At 39.2% G+C, this 20,198-nt stretch overlaps 1 protein-coding gene across 1 annotated transcript; it reads left to right on the top strand.

Annotated features, from left to right (window-relative positions):
* The first annotated feature begins 2,786 nt into the window (after window positions 1-2,786).
* Window positions 2,787-19,399, top strand: LOC117289138 (cholesterol 7-desaturase-like). The gene is made up of 7 exons (XM_033770132.1): window positions 2,787-3,370; window positions 12,770-12,961; window positions 13,266-13,444; window positions 14,051-14,145; window positions 14,441-14,588; window positions 16,155-16,328; window positions 16,928-19,399. The coding sequence occupies exons 1-7, from the start codon at window positions 2,863-2,865 to the stop codon at window positions 17,087-17,089; spliced, it is 1,458 nt and encodes a 485-aa protein (XP_033626023.1). The 5' UTR covers window positions 2,787-2,862; the 3' UTR covers window positions 17,090-19,399.
* Window positions 19,400-20,198: the final 799 nt, after the last annotated feature.

The raw sequence follows: 20,198 nt of genomic DNA on the forward strand, positions 1-20,198 counted from the left end.
GATTTTAATTGGTCAATTTGACCATTGACGTCACTAACTACAAAATCTATACAACGAAAACAACGTGACCGACTAATTATACACTCAGTTTATAGGCCGAACGAACCTTTAAGGGTAGTTTTATTTGTAAAATGGGGACAATTAGGAGAAAGAATGGAGAGGATGGAGGGAAATAAAAGAAAAGAGAAAACAAGTTGTAGTAGTTGTAGTCCTTCAGGCGAAATTCGTCAGCTCTTTGTAGCGAAGGAGTTGCCAACAGTGTTTGGAGTGTGTGGGCAGCATGTGAGGTGTGGGTGTATATTTGAGTTCAGAGTCAGTTCTTCCATTTCTTTCTGGTTTCTAACGGAATCGAAACGTATATATAGTTTTAAACGTGTTGTCCACGTCAGACTAGACGAAGAACTCAATATAATGCGTCATATAAATCTATATGGTCATTGACCTTCATCGTGTAGGGAATCCATCTTGTATTTCTTTAAGTTAAAGTATAACCAAAACGAGGCTGGACGGGCAACGAAATGATATAAGTGTAATTGGACCATCAAAATAATGCCCACGGGACCTGACCAAGATGGTGTCAAAACGATAACGACAATGTTGCGAACATTTACGGCTGCGTAAACCCGCAGACGAGATAATTACACAGATTCCCTCGTATATTCTGCTGGGGATTATATCGGTAACTATAATTAAATTATTATTCGTTAAAATATTACCTGTTATAAGAGAAGGTATATTGCTCTTAGATCGGGGACTTGTTTGTTGAAAATAAAATTGTAATTTTATTTTCCATTATTTACACAAACTACGGAGATTTTGAGGCAAAAAAAAAAGGAAAGCCATTGAGACTAGCTGTGACCTAAAATCTTATGATAAAGACAATGACTTATAATTTCATTTAAAAAAAAAAAACGAATCAGCAAAAATGACAATGACGATTTATGCCAATAATTTTGTGAGATGTATCTCATAACTAAAATGACTTTTAATAAGTCATGAGAAGTCATTTCTGACTTTCTTTTTGTTTCTCTCTACAAAGTTTCCGTTACACAAGCTGAACAATTTAGTCAACGTCAATGGATTATTTTTGTTTGCGTACTTGGTTTTCTTTTACTTTTTCTTCCGTACCAAATGTCATTATTGCTCATGGCTATACGTCGAGAAATGTTGAAGGGAAAGCAATACACAAACAACTGTTTTTACCCAAAGAATCGGAGTGGCTAACTTATTCTTGTGTTTAACCACTATAACCTTAGTCCCATTAAGCCCTACTAATAGCGTCATTCATTTTGTTAAAGGTACACTCTAAGGTCAACCATATGAGTGGGCGAATGAGCCCCCAAGTCACACATTTGCTATAAAAACATGGTTCTATAGTTACAAGCAGGAAGGCTATGAAGTATTTGTTTTCTAAGTCCCCCTTTTTAAAGGTTTCGAAAATGAACGATGAATAAAATGTAAAATACAGAAGAGGCCTACAGAGAAACAGTTTGCGCCTGGCACCAATCACAATTGCACGCCCCCCCCTCCCCCTCCAACCGATTCCCCTGCATCTGAATCTGGACCTTTTGAGAATTAAAAACGACATTTTTTATAAACTTTCATTATCGCAATTATTTTCTTACACGCAGTTAGTTACTTGCTTTAAAAATTCCAAAGCAAACTGGAGAAGTTGCCCCTTTAAGAAGAACCTCTCTAAAATGCAGTCTAAATTTTAACCACTAATGATCCTTTATGGATTTTATTCCTATTTGAAAACATACAAAATATATTTTCAATGGTGGACAGCAAATTGCTTCGAGCAACAAGACTTTAAAGGCATATCTTTTAAAGGTGTACCTTTTGATTTTGGAACAGTTCGGTTGTTTCAATAATAGGCCCTTCAACAAAACTAGCATAAGGCAGTGGATACTATTGGTAATTACTCAAAATAATTATTAGCATGAAACCTTTCTTGGAGACGAGTAATGGGGAGAGGTTGATGGTATCAAACATTGTGAGAAACGGCTCCCTCTGAAGTGCCATAGCTTTCGAGAAAGAAGTAATTTTCCACGAATTTGATTTCGATACCTCAGATTTTGAACTTGAGGTCTCGAAATCAACCATCTAAACGCATACAACTTCATGTGACAAGGGTGTTTTTTTCTTTCACTGGTAACCTCGCAAGTTCGATAACCGATTGAGCTCAAATTTTCACAGGTTTATTATTTTATGCATATGTTGAGATATACACCAACTGTGAAGGCTAGTCTTTGACAATTACCAATAGTGTCCACTGCCTTTAACTCATTTTGAGATATCGCCGAAAATCCGGAGCAAACAGGGATCCCTAACAAGGATTCACAATCTGAGAAACGTTACTGACAGTAAAGCTTCTCAAATCAAAAAGTGGTGCATGTCGGCTTTGAGACCATCAAGAGGGGCACCTGTTTGGTGACAAGTTGTTTCTGAAGGCTATTTTAAAACGGTTCGTTTGACAATTTCTCAACGATTTATTTACCTAAGTGTGTTACTTGCAAGTCCATGTTAAACTTGTTTGTTCAAGTAAATAATGTTCATAACTTAGTTCATCTACCATTGACAAATTTTGATTGTCCGATGTAGTGTACAAAGGTTGCTGGAAGAGTTTTGCCCGGCCCCTTCTCATTATTCTAACAAAAAAATCCCTTTATTTTAGGAAGCACGCCACCACTCGTCCAAACTACACAAGGTTCATATCATGTATGGATGGAAATATGTATAGGTTACCATTTTGTATGTATACATACATCCTGTACTGTAGTGTGTGTGTGTTTGATACGTGCAAAAGGCTCACAGTGGCGTTGAACAACCATCAACACCGGCCGACTGGAGTGGTAGTGAATGGTTGAAGTTTTTCTTAAACAAACTTTCAACATGGCAAGAATAAACTCCGTCGTGCTGAATCTTATACTGCCCGTCATCTTGGCAGTCATATTCTTCCGGTCCACGGCCCTGACATCGCTCAGGGATGGCATGAAACCGTATTTTGTTCACGACCCCAACGGGGCCCGTTCCGAAAACACAACGGTCGCTGCGAGCCAGATTGCCGAGGCCCTGGACACTATTTTCAGCGGACGTTTTCTGCTGTCATTGGGGCTGAGCGTTGCCCTGGTGTACTCCTCGGTCTACGTCTACCAACTGTTGTTCTACCCGCTCGAGTTGACCAGGAGCGAGGGAGACGTAGGGTACATTCTGGACCACAGAGGAGGCAAGAGCAAGCAAGATGTTGCTAATGAGATGCGACAGAGAAGACGGCTTGGGAATCTTCCCCCTGTCTATCCGAATGGATGGTTCTCGCTGTTCAGATCTCATCAAGTTCAGAAAGAACCGCGATATGTCAGTGCTCTTGGTAAGTGATGCCCCACCCCTTTCATTGCATTCATGTTCTATTTATGTGATTTGTGCTTAAATGAGTCATCATTCATAAGGAGGGATAAGGAAGTTAAGGAACACCTAGCCCAGGTTGGAACTTTGACTCCTCCATAGACGTCACCTTATCGCAATTTTTCTCAATTGTCGAAAGGCATTGTGTGGGAAGGAACAGATAAGTCTATCTTGCATCCTACTACCAGGGCTAAGGAACACCCCCACCTGCATGTAGAATAAAGCTGTAGGCCTGTATCAGGGGTTTCCCTTAGTAGGTAAAGTCCAAGTAACCAATCAATATCTCCAGGGAGTCCATACTGCAGTGTGGACTCACTTACTTACTTACGATTGATGGGAGAAATTGTTTAGGCTTATGCCTTTGTGACCCCATATCCTATCATTGATTCCTTCCAATAGGCATCGAGCTCTGTCCTGAATGTTGAATGCTGTTTTGGCATATACTACTTTGTGTGGGAGACTGTTCCAATCATTAATGATTCACTGTGAAAGAAAGTTCCTTCTGCACCAAATGTTTTTGTTGAGAGTCGGCTTTTACAATTTAAAAGAGTGGCCCCCTCGCACTGGTGTTTCTAGCTGTATTAAAGAATTTCTTGCAGTCGACTTTTTCCAATCCTTTGAGCTGCTTAAAGGTTTCAATAAGGTCACCTCTTAGTCGTCTTTGTTCTAGTGTGTATACATGTAAGTTCAGGGCTTGAAGTCTTTCTGTGTAGGGGAGGCTTTTCAACTGTGGCACCAGCTTGGTAGCTCTCCTCTGTACTTTTTCTAAAACTTGTTTGTCCTTCTTAAAAGCCATTGGACCCTTTCGGTAAACAGTATTGTCCAAGGCCCACGCTTCGTATATCACAACTTCTATATAAAGTAACAAACCTGTGAAAATTTAGGCTCAATCGGACGTCGGAGTCGGGAGAAAATAACGGGAAAACCCACCCTTGTATCCGCACGTTTCGCCGTGTCATGACATGTGTTTAAAATAAGTCCGTAATTCTCGATATCGAGAATTGATATTGTTTTACTGTTTTCTCAAAAAGTAAAGCATTTCATGGAATAATATTTCAAGAGAAGTCTTTCACCACTACCTTCTGTAAACCCTGTAAGTTATTTGTAAATCTGTGAACTTTTATTTTTTTGTCTGTACCGAAAGGGTCTCCAGGCTTGAACACAATATTCCAAATGTGGCCTTATGTAGGTCTTGTACAGAATTGAAAAGCTGTCGACGTCTATTGTACTTAAAAGATCTTCTCACAACTCGAAGGCTGTTCATACCCTTTACTGCAGCTTTCGTACACTGGTTGCTTCTTGGTAACTTTGTCAATCACCTCGCAGAACAGAAACAAAATGTGGGGTTCAAAGGAAATGACTAAGCCAAGTGTTATACCAGGAATAAGCATGAACATCCTTGACAAGAATTAGGGAAAAACATAAAATGTAAGCCTTGCAGGCCAAGTAAAATTGGTAAAAGAAATCACATACATGTAGGCCTACTTTAAAGAATTCAGGTACTTTTAAAAAAAAAACCCACAGATTTACATTAAACTTACAGGGTTTGAAGATAATGATAGTGGAAAGCTTCCCTTCAAATATTACTAACTGAGGTTGTGTAGTTTTTGAGAAATGAGTAAAACAAGTCACAAAATAATTTTCGTCTCAAAAGACCAAAATTAGTTTAGCATGTAAAATCTTCTTTAAAACCAGTTATGATATTATACCAAAACCACAGCATAACTGGTTAATACGTTTTTACATGCTAAAACTGAGACGAAAATTATTACTTTTACTCATTTCTCAAAAACTACAGCACCATAGTAATTAAAATTTTAAGGAAAGCTTTCTACTATCATAATCTTCAAACTGTGTAAGTTTAATGCAAATCTGTGGACATTGTGTAAAAACATTGTTATTAAGTACATAGTAGCCTTTAAAACTAATAAACAAAATATAGTTTATATAATAGAATTTATAAAGTATTTTTTATACAAATTTGCTCACAGCTACAGTTGACTTAAAGACCTGTCCGCCCTCCATCCTTCTCAGAGTAGCCAAGTCAGTCAATGACTTTGTATTCTCAAATCAAGAACTTTACTTGACCATGTCACATGTATACATAAAGTTCAAACAACACTTTGTAAAACTAATTAAAAATTAAAATTAATATTTAGCAGGAAAATCAGCACACAGCATCAGCATCAAGTTGTGTTTGCTCCAAACCAACTTGTTCTTCAAACCGTTATCTAGATTGTGTTTTACAAAGGTTTAATGATTTCAGAATAGGATCTGAAGTATTTATTCTCAAATATTATAACCTGACCAGTGTAGAGGTGCTGGTATAAAATGAGCTAACATGTACTGATACCTGCTTAATATTATGTGACTGTTTCCTGGAGCAATCATTTCCTACTCAGATTTTGTTTTGTTTTAGTAACCCGTACAATTGATTAGTCTGCATAAATTATGACCAACCTTGCTGACTTTTGTGTGATAATAGCATGGAAGTTTCACAGTCCACAACAGTAGAGGCCTTGGCTTACATAGGCCAATTTCAATTTCAAGGCACTGCTTAGTGTGAAATTGTGTGGTTTAAAGGCAGTGGACACTATTGGTAATTACTCAAAATAATTATTAGCATGAAACCTTACTTGGTGACAAGTAATGGGGAGAGGTTGATAGTATAAAACATTGTGAGAAACAGCTCCCTCTGAAGTGCCATAGTTTTGGAGAAAGAAGTAATTTTCCACGAATATGATTTCGAGACCTCAAGTTTAGAACTTGAGGTCTCGAAATCAACCATCTAAACGTACACAACTTCGTGAGACAAGGGTGTTTTCTTCTTTCATTATTATCTCGCAACTTTGATGACCGATTGAGCTCAAATTTTCACAGGTTTGTTATTTTATGCATATGTTGAGATACACCAACTGTGAAGGCTAGTCTTTGACAATTACCAATAGTGTCCACAAATTATGCAAGTTCATCCCAAAACAAGGCTGAAATCCAACCTTGTAAGGGGCTACAAGAAGAAAACTTTGAACATGAAAATAGCTAGAGGAGTCTCCAGATTGTAGGGTGGAGGGAAACATGCACCAGGCAAGGAGTTCCATAGAGATGCAGTGTGTGGAATAAAGCTGTTGGACATATCTCGTTGTTCTCCATTTCAGCAAAGCAAGAGTAGGCTATATAATGCAGGCCATGAATTTTGTTTGTGAAGTGGCACCGCAATGTTCCTCTGCCAGTAAGGGGCACTATGAGGACAATTTGTGTTGGAACTTTGGGCACCCTAGCAAAAGTAGGGCACCATGGCAATAGCTGCTGGGTGTTTTGTGTGTTATTTTGAGACCTGGTGTACAATAAGTTAATATCAGATTTGTATTACGTGCATATTTCAGTGTACGTTTTTACTAGATCAAACAAGCATGTGACAGCCTGTGAAGGTTTATCTCACTGTATTGCTTCGAAAGTCTGAAGTCCTGCTTGGCTTTGTTGTTCATTACGTCAGTATACATAATACTGTTGAAGAGTTTACATTCAAAGATTTGTATGAATGAGTTTGCTTAGGAAAGATTGATAGAAGTGCCAAAGACCGATGATATTATCATTATTAAGGTCAAGAGTTAGGGGAGGATTTCATGAAATTGAGAAAATTTCAATTCACATTTTAATCAAATTTGTTGTCAGTGCAGGTTTAAATGTTTGTATGCATTACAGTAGGCCTGGGCGAATTATTTGAATATCCGGTTAATGGCGAATAGGTTTTCCTATCCGTAACCGCGAATGCCTTTTTTTTCTTAACCGGATATCCGCATAGGGCGCGAATACCTATTTATGAACCGGATAGTTCTGTAATTACAACCAAGTAACCGGATATTCTTTAATATCTGAATATCCGCGGACGTCGGGCGACAACTGATAGGAATGTTTTGTCTGAATCCTTATGAAACTTCTATTAAGACAGCATAAAACAGCATAAATTAAGTATTTAACTATGCTCACCTCCGTGAAGAGTTAAAACAATGACATTTCTGACGTAATTTGTTCAAAGATTACGAAAGTTTTCGTTCACATAGAGTCAATCACGATCAAAAGAAAAAGCAAATCGCCATCTTTAAATTAGATCCGGTTATTTTTATGAATGAACCGAGTGACACTGTCTAAAACTAATATCAATCCGCCCATACGATCTCATTCACAAACGAACAGCGCCCTCTAGCGGCAAAAATCTTTTTTTTCTTTTTTTCTTATTTTTTTATAGCGCCCTCTAGCGGCGAAAAAACTATTCGAATATCCGGTTAATTTCGGATAGTTGGCCAGCGGTATCCGAATATCAAAAATTCACTATTCGCTCAGCACTACATTACAGGCAGTGCTAGTGTGACTGGGTGCAATAGTACCCCTACAATTACAAGTCATTACATTCCACAAATGTAGAAAATACAGATTAGGTTATGAGACTTAAAGGCAGTGGACAATATTGGTAATTGTCAAAGACTAGCCTTCACAATTGGTGTATCTCAACATGTATGCATAAAATAACAAACCTGTGAAAATTTGAGCTCAATCGGTCATCGAAGTTGCGAGATAATGATGAAAGAAAAATAACCCTTGTCACATGAAGTTGTGTGCTTTCAGATGGTTGATTTCGAGACCTCAAGTTCTGAGGTCTCGATTCAAATTCGTGGTAAATTACTTCTTTCTCGAAAACTATGGCACTTCAGAGGGAGCCGTTTCTCACAATGTTTTATGCCATCAACCTCTCCCCATTACTCGTCACCAAGAAAGGATTTATGCCAATAATTATTTGGAGTAATTACCAATAGTGTCCACTGCCTTTAAGTGGAGATACAATGGGAAAGAAAATGAAACAAACTTCTGATCCTACTGTACCTCCTAAGAGACAACTTACTGCATTGGCTTGACCATCATCATTGGTAACCATGCCTGTAACGCCAGTGTCATTATACAATTGTTGCAGGCTGTGACGGGGTCCATGGCGTTTTGTACACTCGAGGGGGAAAATGGAACCCGAGGCGAAGCCATTTAACCTCGAGCCTGGTGTACACAACCCATGGACCCCAGTCACAGCGTGCAACAGTTGTTTTGTTATACCGTGGTAACATTTTTATTCCTCTTCTCGAAAGTTCTGTTGTCATATTCAAACATTAGGGACTTTTTGTTTTCGACGACGGATGGTTCTGCGACGGTAAAGATGACATTTGGCGCCATCTGCGCATGCGTCGGCTTTGAGGACGGTTACCCTCAATTTCTACGACAGTACTTGGGATGAATCTTCGTTGTGCTGAAAACGACAACGTTTAGCTGAACAACCGTCGCAGAACCATCCGTCGTCGAAAACGAAAAGTCCCTATTATTACGACAGACTATTCATTGTTTTATAAGCAGATGAACAAGAAACAATTCCCTCGAACCCGCGGTTGTTTCGTACACAGCGCTGGAAACCGACCAATGCATGTGTTACACCGGTGTACATCACTTTTCATGTTACCCGGCTCGTCGAGTCATGTAACATGCGTTTTTTTTTGCGGGTCACATGATTGGTTCTCGACCAATCAAACTTCACAGTTTGTTATCGAGGTAATAACAAGTTTCATTGGGTTGAATCTGAATTATATAGTCGACAAAGCATCCAAAATGAAACATCACACCAACTTTTTAAATCAGACAAGTCGTTTCATTTTCAGACGTGGGAGGGAAACCCCAACCGAGGGAAACCCACGCAGTCTAGTAGGGACTGAAAGTGCTAACAATCCGATCTGTAAGAATCCAGTCCAGGAGTTGAACATAAGTACTATTGAACATACTTAGAAGTGGAAGAAGACAATTAAGACATGTATTTTAGTTTCTTTAGATGTGGGTGGATGATTTCTTGATAGGGAGAACCCACGCAGTCAGGTACCTGGACTAAAAACCCAATCCGCATGAAAGAATCCTGTCCAGCAATCAGACTGGGGAAACAAAAGACAGGAAAGAAACCAGTGAGTCAACCTGACTGTCACTGATCACTCTTACTGTGTTGAACAAAAACCAGACTTTATTTGCCCCATCCTCGTGCTTTGAATACAATAAAAGTAAGATGTTGATTGTACTCTCATTAACTTGTAAACTATTTAACTTTTGTCTCCAGATTTTCAAAGGGCATTTTGTTATAAATGTCTTTAATGTAAAGGTCAAAAGCCTGCAAGAGGAGAAGCCCTTGGCTTTCAACTATGTCTTTTTTATGTTGGCTTTCTCCCTGTTTTATCTTTTTTTTTTGGGGGGGGGGGTGAGTCACGCAGAAGCAATACAACCGTTTCTGCCATGTGACTAAACTGTACAAAGTTTGTAAAGTTACAAACGTCGTACTACACGTACACCAGTACAGTTCTTCCGTGAAATCTCTTTCTGACCACATACAAAGGTCACCCCAAATACTCTGTTGGGTTAAGGGCAAGGCAATTCTTTCCCGAGAAAAGGGCACTCACTTTTCTGGAGGGAAACTGCATTCTACTCAATTACATTTTGAGGGGCACCCTTGGCATGGAGACAATTGCCTTTATTGGCCCTTGGAAGTTTATGTTTCAGGCCTGCATACACACAAGTTTCCATGTGTGAGAAAACTATTCATTCATATTTTTAGCCGAATCAATGTCAGTTACCTGTTGAAATGATAATCTACAGTACACTGTACCATAACTATGTAATATCATACAACCAGGCGATAGGTCAATTTACATGTCAGGTTAAATGTTATGTCCACTCTGTGCATATAATCCTTTTAATCTGAGATTCTAATCAGAACACTAACAAAGAATATGGATATGCAAACAATGAAATTGGCATTGTGTTAGCTGTATACTACAACTCACCATTGTGCAAAGAGAAATACAGTATGAACAAGTTACATAAAGAATATTAATTTGGGTTTTTACCCATACACCGATGTGTGTCAGCACTGTATACTCAGTACTTTCCCCAAGTCCTGTGAAAAAATATCACAGGCATATTACTCGGGTGGGCGTTGAACCCACGACCCTTGCAAGTCTAAAGCAGTTTCTTACCACTAGACTACCGAGGTTGTCCGGTAGCTAGAGTCAGTTCGAATGTTTTGGCAGCGGGTACCCCAAGGATATATAAATTGCTCTCTTGTGAAAGTAGCTGTACAAAATATTGGTTGTGTGAACTGGTGCCTCACCTCTTATATGATGGTTCAAGCACCATTTTCTTAACTTATATTAAGTAGCATAAACTTTTGGTATATATATATATATATATATCAAATAATAAACCACAAGGGAAACTGACTGGGAACATTTTTAAATGATTTTTTTTGGATTGAACAAAGAAAAATTGACTGGAGCGGGATTTGAACCAACGACCTCCGGTTTAACGTGCCGGCGCTCTACCAACTGAGCTATCTAGCCCTATGTTGGTGGTCTCCCAATTTTGTCAATATCTTTGTTCGGGGGTGCCTGTCAGAAGCCATGAAACCGCAAACTGCCGTGTAGCCAGGGATCACACCCGGGTAACGATACAACCTGGGAAGCGGCAGACAGGGGATCACCTTAAGGGGATGCGACTTTTTATATCAGATATCAAATAATAAACCACAAGGGAAACTGACTGGGAACATTTTTAAATGATTTTTTTTTGGATTGAACAAAGAAAAATTGACTAGAGCGGGATTTGAACCAACGACCTCCGGTTTAACGTGCCGGCGCTCTACCAACTGAGCTATCTAGCCCTATGTTGGTGGTCTCCCAATTTTGTCAATATCTTTGTTCGGGGGTGCCTGTCAGAAGCCATGAAACCGCAAACTGCCGTGTAGCCAGGGATCACACCCGGGTAACGATACAACCTGGGAAGCGGCAGACAGGGGATCACCTTAAGGGGATGCGACTATATATATAATGTATAACGTCTTGCACAATGATTCCTTTATCACAATACCAAATCATATCACACTGGCCATTAATATGATGATCTTCATTAACACAAGGTACATTTTGTACAACTTTATAACCTTGCTACAACTAAGCAATGGAGCCTTGCTAAAATTGCTCTCTTGTGAAAATATTGGTTGTGTGAACTGGTGCGTCACCTCTTATATGATGGCTCAGCACCATTTTCTTAATGAGCAAAAATGCTTCTTGTCTGGCCATGTCACATGGTTGTGTATGCCCTCTATAGTTCTATTATATTTAACTCTATGCTTGGGCTTTATTAGAACTGCATATGTGAATTCCATTTCGACTGTGTACTAGGTTCTTCACAGAGGGTGTGTTTGATTAGCTTCCCTGGCGCGTCCCCTTAGTGCTCACTCGGCCGAGCCCCTGACAAGAGCTAATCGTACGATCACTCACCCTCTCGTGGTGATGCCATGTACCTGGGGCCAGCTCCCAAGTGACAGTTTCCACAAGCGTAGGACACTGGGGCTTACCTGGGTGAGCCCCTGGAATTACGCCAAATCTATTCAAACTTATTGGGGGCAGACCGGGGTCGACTCAGGAAAGCTAATGGAACACATCCAGAGAATGCTTCAGGGCTTGCATCCTTGCTTGTTTGTGAAGACTAACACAACAGTCTAGTTGAGTGTAGTAAACATTATTGTTCCTTTGTTATAGAAAGGAAAACAAGTGTGTAATGATTACATATAATTGAGGAAAATTCAATAGCAATGGTTTTATAATGTTTAAAAAAACTTCACACTTTGATCACTGTCTGCTGGGCAAAAAAAAGCCCCCAAGTACCTAGGAATCAAAATAACACTGTGACATCACATCCTGTCTGTGTTGTGAGTTATTTTTTAGGTCACAACACACACTTGATTTAAAGCTGGTTTTCTGCGACAGTTGTTTCTTCAGTGTTGATTTCACTTTTCATTTTTTGGGGGTCTTTGCTGGGAACCATGCAGGGCACTGGCCACTGCCAATGGTGGGAAGAAAAAACATGCAGGCCTGGAGTTTCATCTTTGAATTGGCAACGACATTCTTCTTTTGCATAGGGCACTTCCTTTGGAAAATCTTGAAGTCAATGGGAAACTTTTGAAGGGGCATTAAGTCCAGGGGCAACGCCGGCCATGGGCTCCGTAGCCTCCGTGTATTTCCAGGCTTGGGACACTTGTTCAAAAATTTAAGAGGTGGGAGCTAGTTTTCTCATCAAAATACACAAGGATTAATAGTCAAATTAGTTCTAGTGCTTTTATTCAAGTTGATCTTTAAACAGAGACCAAGCAGGCCTAGTACGTCGGGGTTAATTCAACCCATTCACATCAGCTGTGCTTTGTACACCCACAGGCCTATCGCCCCATCTTTGGACGAGTCTCCTTTCATTCAGGGTCAAAGTTCAAGTGTGAAATCTTTCCTCTTTGACACAGGTCAGGAGTTGGTTGTGTTCCGTGGCGAGGATGACGGCCAAGCCTACATCGTGGATGCCTACTGCCCTCACCTTGGCGCTAACCTTGGAGTCGGAGGTCAAGTCCGCGGTAACTGTATAGAGTGTCCGTTCCACGGCTGGACCTTCAGAGGGGAAGATGGCAAGTGTGTCAAGATTCCATATGCACAGAAAGGTGAGAGATTTTATAGATAACTCATAATAGACCATATTGAAAAACCCCATTTGCTATGAAAGTCGCCATCTTGTAGTGCAAACCGTATGCGTGTCCAAACCCGTACATCAATGAAGCATGCAGCACTCAGCACATGCTGAGATATTTGAACAGCGACGTCATATTCAATATGGTCTATTACTCTGGGCAGACATGGACCAAACTTTATAGAGCTGCTTAAGCCACAAAAAAAGTAGCTTAGTTTTATTATACCTGTGGTCATTGAGCATTACTGCAACAATAATGCATCTCCTATCGATTCCAGTTCCTGACTTTGCAAAGATTAAATCCTGGCCGTGCCTGGAGACGAACGGGGAGATCTTCGTCTGGTTCCATGCAGAGGGTGCTGAGCCGTCATGGACCCCACCGGTCATTGAAGAGATCGCTAATGGGAAGATGAAGTATCACGGCATGACCGAGCATGTGGTCAACGCCCATGTTGAGGTAAGCCATCAAAAAATACTTGGATTTTTATTTTAAAATATTGTTTGGCCATAGGACATTGTTTTCTGTAACAGTACTATTTTAAGATCAAGAACCATTTAATTTCTCAGTAGCCCTTTTGCAGTAAATCTCTTTTCCCCATGGAATACATCCAAGGGGAGGTCCCAGGAGTTGTTTTTACCCCCATTTACCATGGGTCACTTCTCACACTTTCACACTGTACCAGCTTAGGTCCCTATTTCATAGAGTTTTGATTACATGTTTCAAGAATACCCCAGAGTTCTACAGCTCACCCCCTACTTCAGAGTAGCTGATCCCCAGGGTATACCAAGTTGCCGGGATAGATCAAGAGTAAAGCAATTCAAGTGTGAAAGGGCTGGCCAATATTTTCCAGGGTTGCCCCTGGGGATTAGAGTAGTGTGAAAAGGGCTTGTGGGAACTTGCCACCCATATAAGGTTTTGCTCAAAGTCTGGTCTGATGCTAAGATTGGGTGGCTATGGAGTAGTGCAGTACCAAATTCATCAAATGCAGAACATGAGATGGAGTCCGGGGGGGTTTGTAGTTGTAATTTGGCTGATTTTTTACTGTGTGTTGTTTTTCTGTAGGAGGTACCAGAGAATGGTGCAGACATTGCTCACTTGGGACATCTACACGGACCAATCATGTTCCTCGGCAGAGATCTACGTGAAATTTATAATGTGTAAGATATCTTCATATTTTTAATCATGGGTTGACAATACAGAGCTAGAGCCTCCAACTTTGCCAAGAAAGTTCCCTGAAAATAAAGTATGTTCCGATCATCTGATGAACAAATTTGAAAATCTCTATGATAGTGGAAACTCTGTCCCTGTATGATGCAAATGTTGGCAACTCTGCAAAATTCTGAAGATATCTCCGGTTTTTCTCAGAGCCACCATGACTCAAAGAGATCTATCTATCTACATGGTATCTCCCCAAATCTTCTAATGTTTTTAAATCTATCTCGGTTGTTACAGGTTCTGGTCATTTGCCAAGCATGAATGGGTCGGGAATTGGGACATCAGTCCCGATGAGAAACACACAGGTACCCTGTCCCTCAAGCATAGGTGTACCATCTTTGGCATTCCACTCCCGCTGATGACGGTGTCTGCAGAAGCTATCCAGGTGGGCTTATCTTTCAATTCTTTCCAGCCCGTCCTACCCATCTGAATTGCTCCTCACACACTTCTTTCTTCTCTCATGCTCTTGGCTGTTACAAATGTGTTATAGGTGGCTATTGCATAAATCCCTCCCTTGTGATTGCAAGTCCTGCCGTCGATTTCACCAAACTCTTCCATAGACATTAGGACTTATTGAGCCCATCCTAAGTTAGGACGAGTTGCTCATCCTAACTTGAGATAGGATTAATCCTAGAGATTTGTGAAATTGGCTGCTCAGGCTAACCACTGAACCCCGGCGGACCAAGTGTCATGACCAAGGTTTTGATCCACATGCTCATGACTCAGCAACGGCCATCAGAATTTAAAATTGATGCTGTGGACCGCTTGGCTTTGATCCACATGCTCATGACTCAGCAACGGCCATCAGAATTTAAAATTGATGCTGTGGACCGCTTGCCTTTGATCCACATACTCATGACTCAGCAACGGCCATCAGAATTTAAAATTGATACTGTGGACCGCTTGGCCACGACAAGCACTACAGCTGATGAAAAGATTGATAGCAGTATGTCACTGTGCAATGTGTCTGGTCACCTGTGACAGGGTGTATGCTTTTTGGAGCAAGTGACCTGAGAACTTTACAGCGACTCTACATTAAGGCACTTTATTTTCAACTCGAACTTCATCATATCTTTCCCAATGTTTGACTTGCGGGGACACTAGACGAGGGCAGCAGACTCACTGTGAATCTATTTTTGGGAAGAGCGCATGATCACTGCATGTAAATAGTGGAAACTCTCATGTTGTCACCATAGTGTCCACCATTTGGATTGTGAATCTTCATGTTTAAAGGAACACGTTGCCTTGGATTGGACGAGTTGGTCTATAAAAAGCGTTTGTAACCGTTTTTTTAATAAAATGCACATGGTTGGAAAGATGTTTTAAAAGTAGAATACAATGATCCACACAAATTTGCCTCAAAATTGCGTGGTTTTCCTTTTACCTCGTCGACTAACACGGTCGGCCATTTATGGAATTTTTGACTCCCGTAAATGGCCGACCGTGTTTGTTCGCGACGTAAAAGGAAAACCGTGCAATTGTGAGTGATACTTGTGTGGATCATTATATTCTACTTCTAAAACATCTTTCTAACCAATGCATTTCATAACAAACGGTTTCAAACGCTTTTTATAGACCAACTCGTCCGACCCAAGGCAACGTGTTCCTTTAATGGATGTAATATTTGCATCTGGGATTAAAAGAATACTAGTTCAAGTTTTCACCCTACACTATTGTGTAGGGTACACTGATGTGAGTTGAATGTGCCTTGTCGGACTGGCCTCTTGTCATGTGGCACGCTCAGTGGGGTAGTTGTTAGATGTTTTATTTTAGTGCGCATTTCATTAACGATGGCGGCCAATGCAAGTGGTCTATTCTACTGAGTTGAATACCTGTTGATTTTTTCTACTGGACTCTGGAGAAGTACTGAATAGACACATTGCTTAGCCAAACATCAGTGTAGGGTAAAAATACCCTAAAAATAATTTCTATTTCCCCCCATCACATCAAGGTTGGTCCTGGTCTGGTGCACCTCTTCATCAGACATTGGTTGTTTGGGGAAGCAGTCTTGGTGCACGCCATCACTCCCATCGAGCCCTTGAAGCAGAAACTGACCCACTGCTGCTGGAGCAGAACCTTCCCACGCTTTGCCGCTAAGCTGATTCTCTTCTCGGAGTGCTTACAGGTATTTATGAAGTCATTACATGTATGGCTAATGAAAGGAAAACAAAAATAATTTGTTTGGAGGCAGGCGCAAATAATCTGGATAGGTAACAAGTTCCTGTAACCTTGTTGAAACTTTGTACGTTTTTAGAGCGATAGAATTTCAGAAAGAATTGGCAGGGAGATTTTGAGACATCAGGAATGCAACTTCTTATAACCATACATGACATTCTTTCTACTTAAAGTCTGGTTTCCCATTTTCTTGCCCTTGGAAAATCAGACGAATTATGATTAAATATCCTGAGAAGTATGTTCAAGAGAAAATAGGATTAGCTGCTGCAAACTGCTAACCAACCAAAAGGACCTATGGTGTAAATGCAAAAAATAGTTAATGGCCTGACGTTTCAACCCTAGCAGAGTGTTTCTTGAAGGGTCGCAATGTCAGGTCATTAACTATTTTTTGCAAGTATATTAAAGCATACTTGTAGGTCAGCCCTTGTGCTCCATAAGATGTTCCTACTTGTGGCCGAGAACTTTATATCATGCCTTGCGAACCTTTTCATGGAATAAAATAAAAGTACTTCAAAAAGAGTTATATTATATCTTTTTTGTCTTCACAAGGTGGAGCGTGACATGATGGTGTGGAACCACAAGACCTACATGTCCAAGCCTGTCCTTGTTAAAGAAGACTCCCTAATCTCCAAGCACCGTCGTTGGTACTCCCAGTTCTACAGCGAGAACAGCCCCAAGTATTACGAGAGAAAGGTTGAGCTTAGCTGGTGAGATGGGAGGGTGTCTGGATGCGGTCATAATCCATTGATGTGAGTTGTTGGAAGTTCGAGGAGTTCTCTTTTAATTCTGAGAATCGTTATAATAAATTCCAAAATAATATAAACTTATACATTTAATGGGAAGAAAGTTAATTGTTTTGGTGTAAATTTGTATTAAATGTGAGTTGTGAGTTGTTGGGATTCCAAGGAGTCCTCGATTAATTCTGAGAAACAAATACCTTCATAATATATACTTACAAAGATAACTTATTGTTATTGTGTAAATTTGAAGGAAAAAACAACATTTGGCTTATATTTTTGTGTTAATGGTTTTAAGTATGTAGAAATATTCCAATTTGTGAATGATGTTTTAATTAGTGAGCAGCTTATGTACCAAATGCAGGCCAATGCTTAAAAAAAAGGAATGTTAAGTCGAAGAAAGTGTTAAAGTTTTTCCACATTCTCCACCTTAGCCTTGCCAATGCAAAGAATAGTTTCCCACCCGAGAACTGACAAAAGTCATTGTTACTTAATAATACTCTCTAAACGATGACAGTCAATTTGGTGGTTTCTTCAGCACAAAGCCATTTTCTTATTGTTAGAATCTTGTAAACCTCAACCACCGTGTTAAACAAATCTAGGGCAGTTTTTAGTGTGTTGTCACTTTATGACCAAAAACATAATTTTTATTTACTTATAATTTACTTGCAATGTAGCTATGCAAGACGAGCATCACAAATTAATTTGCATATTTATGGCAGAGTGGAAAAATGTATTATAATAGTTGTCTACGCATTACATGTACCTTGAATCACTTAATCATGGAAAGCAAGATTTGAAACTTTTTTGTATTAATCAAGGAAAGTTGTATATTTTAATCATGCAAATGCCAGATGAGGTACGTTCTGCTCCCATTCACTTTACATGTAAGTGTCCTGGGTGGATTTCACAAAGAGTAATGACTAGTCTAGACTAGACTTATCCTGACTTAGGACGAGTTACTTGTCCTAACTTAGGATGGGTTCAATGCGTCCTAACATCTTCAAATGCGGAACTGAACTCAACCCAAGTCCTAAGATTAATCCTAAGTTAGGTAGAGTCTGGTGAAATCGACGGCAGGAAAGAGTTAAGACTAGTCTTACCTCGAGTTAGGACGAGTTACTTGTCCTAACTTAGGACTAGCAATAAGTTTTAAGTATCTCCTCCTAACTCTTTGTGAAATCTACCCCTGGTCATTTGGCCAAGAACATGACATGTCTGTCCCAATTGTTCTGTGGGCCAGCAGTCCTCAATCCTCCGCAAACAAATAACTTTCTGATGAGGATTTTGGTGGATTTCTGAGGATAAAATAAGGACATAGATAGCTGGCTTTTCTAGGATTGAGGGGAGTATGATTTTTTTGAGACTTTACACCTCATGTAGTTCTCATGTTTGAAAACCTATACATCATAAGAATGTTTTGGGGTTTTGAACTATAATATTTATAGACAGAAACATTTCTCAGGTACTAAAACCAATTCTAGTGAAACCGTGCTTTCAAAGTAGTACTTTGGAATTATTCAGTTTTTAATCTCATCTTGGTTTAAAAATTATATTATATGCTGAGCAACTAACATTCAGCTAAATATGAACACCAATAATAAGAAGATCAAATTAAGGCCAAGTAAGCTGTTTACATCGTTCCTCGTCAATTTCTGCTCATGGGCCAAATTTCATTTTGAAAAAAAGAAAAATCAAAGTTAGTGCTTTTAAGAATTTAGAGAGCAAACCACAAATACTAAGTTTAATACTTATTGGGTTATTTGTGTGTTTTGTTATCCTGACTAAGCAGCTAATATTATGGAAAGAATTACTGAATGAAAAATAACTGTAAAATAATGTGTAAACAATGTTAAAGAAGTTTATTTTTAGTTGATAATTCAGTGTTTAAGAATGAAATACAATTACCAATGCAATTTGAAAGAGTACTATAAAATGTCGACACACACTCAAAAAGGCCTTTATTATACAGACTAATATCATGGAAGTTTCTTTGGTAGTCGGTAATTGTGACAGGTTTTTGTTTATTTTGTGCACTTACAAGTTTGAAGTTAAATGTGCTTTATTAGTTAAGGTTTTTTAAATTTGCTTGCTGAGTTCTAAATTTAATGTCATCCTTTGAGTGTTGGACCTGAAGCATACAGTTATGGTTTTTAAGTTAATATTACAGTAAATTAACGTAGTAATCACACAATTTCTTTCTGCAGGCTGTCTTAAAGGCAGTGGACACTATTGGTAATTACTCCAAATAATTATTAGCATACAACCTTACTTGGTAACAAGTAATGGGAAGAGGATGATAGTATAAAACATTGTGAGAAACGGCTCCCTCTGAAGTGACCTAGTTTTCAAGAAAGCAGTAATTTTCCACGAATTTGATTTTGAGACCTCAGATTAAGAACTTGACGTCTCAAAATCAAGCATCTGAAAGCACACAACTTCGTGTGACAAGGGTATTTTTCTTTCATTATTATCTTGCAACTTTCGACGACCAATTGAGCTGAAATTTTCACAGGTTGGTTATTTTATGCTTGGGTTGAGATACACCATGTGAGAAGACTGGTCTTTGACAATTACCAATAGCGTCTAGTGTCTTTAACACACTGTATGTATGATTTGTGAATAAAAGATTTATTTTAGTTGTTAGGATAAGTTTATGTTATTTTTAACAATCAATAAACAAAATTCTCTCTGTAAAATAATCATGTAATTGGTAGAGAAATGGATTGATAAATTATATCATGTCATAAAAAGTATTTGTTGTACGATTCAGATTATTTTTAGTTTTTGTTTTGTTTTTTGTTTTGTTTAAAGGCCTGGACACCTTTGGTAATTGTCAAAGACCAGTCTTCCAACTTGGTGTATCTCAAAATATAATGCATAAAATAACAAACCTGTGAAAATTTGAGCTGAATTGGTCATCGAAATTGTGAGAACATAATGTAAGAAAAAATGCCCTTGTCACACAAAGTTTTGCGCTTTCAGATGCTTGATTTCGAGACCTCAAAATCTAATTCTGAGGTCTCAAAACCACATTCGTGGAAAATTACTTCTTTCTCAAACACTATGCTAATTCAGAGGGA

Source organism: Asterias rubens, chromosome 1 (genome assembly GCF_902459465.1).
Source record: "Asterias rubens chromosome 1, eAstRub1.3, whole genome shotgun sequence".
Lineage (NCBI taxonomy): Eukaryota > Metazoa > Echinodermata > Asteroidea > Forcipulatida > Asteriidae > Asterias > Asterias rubens.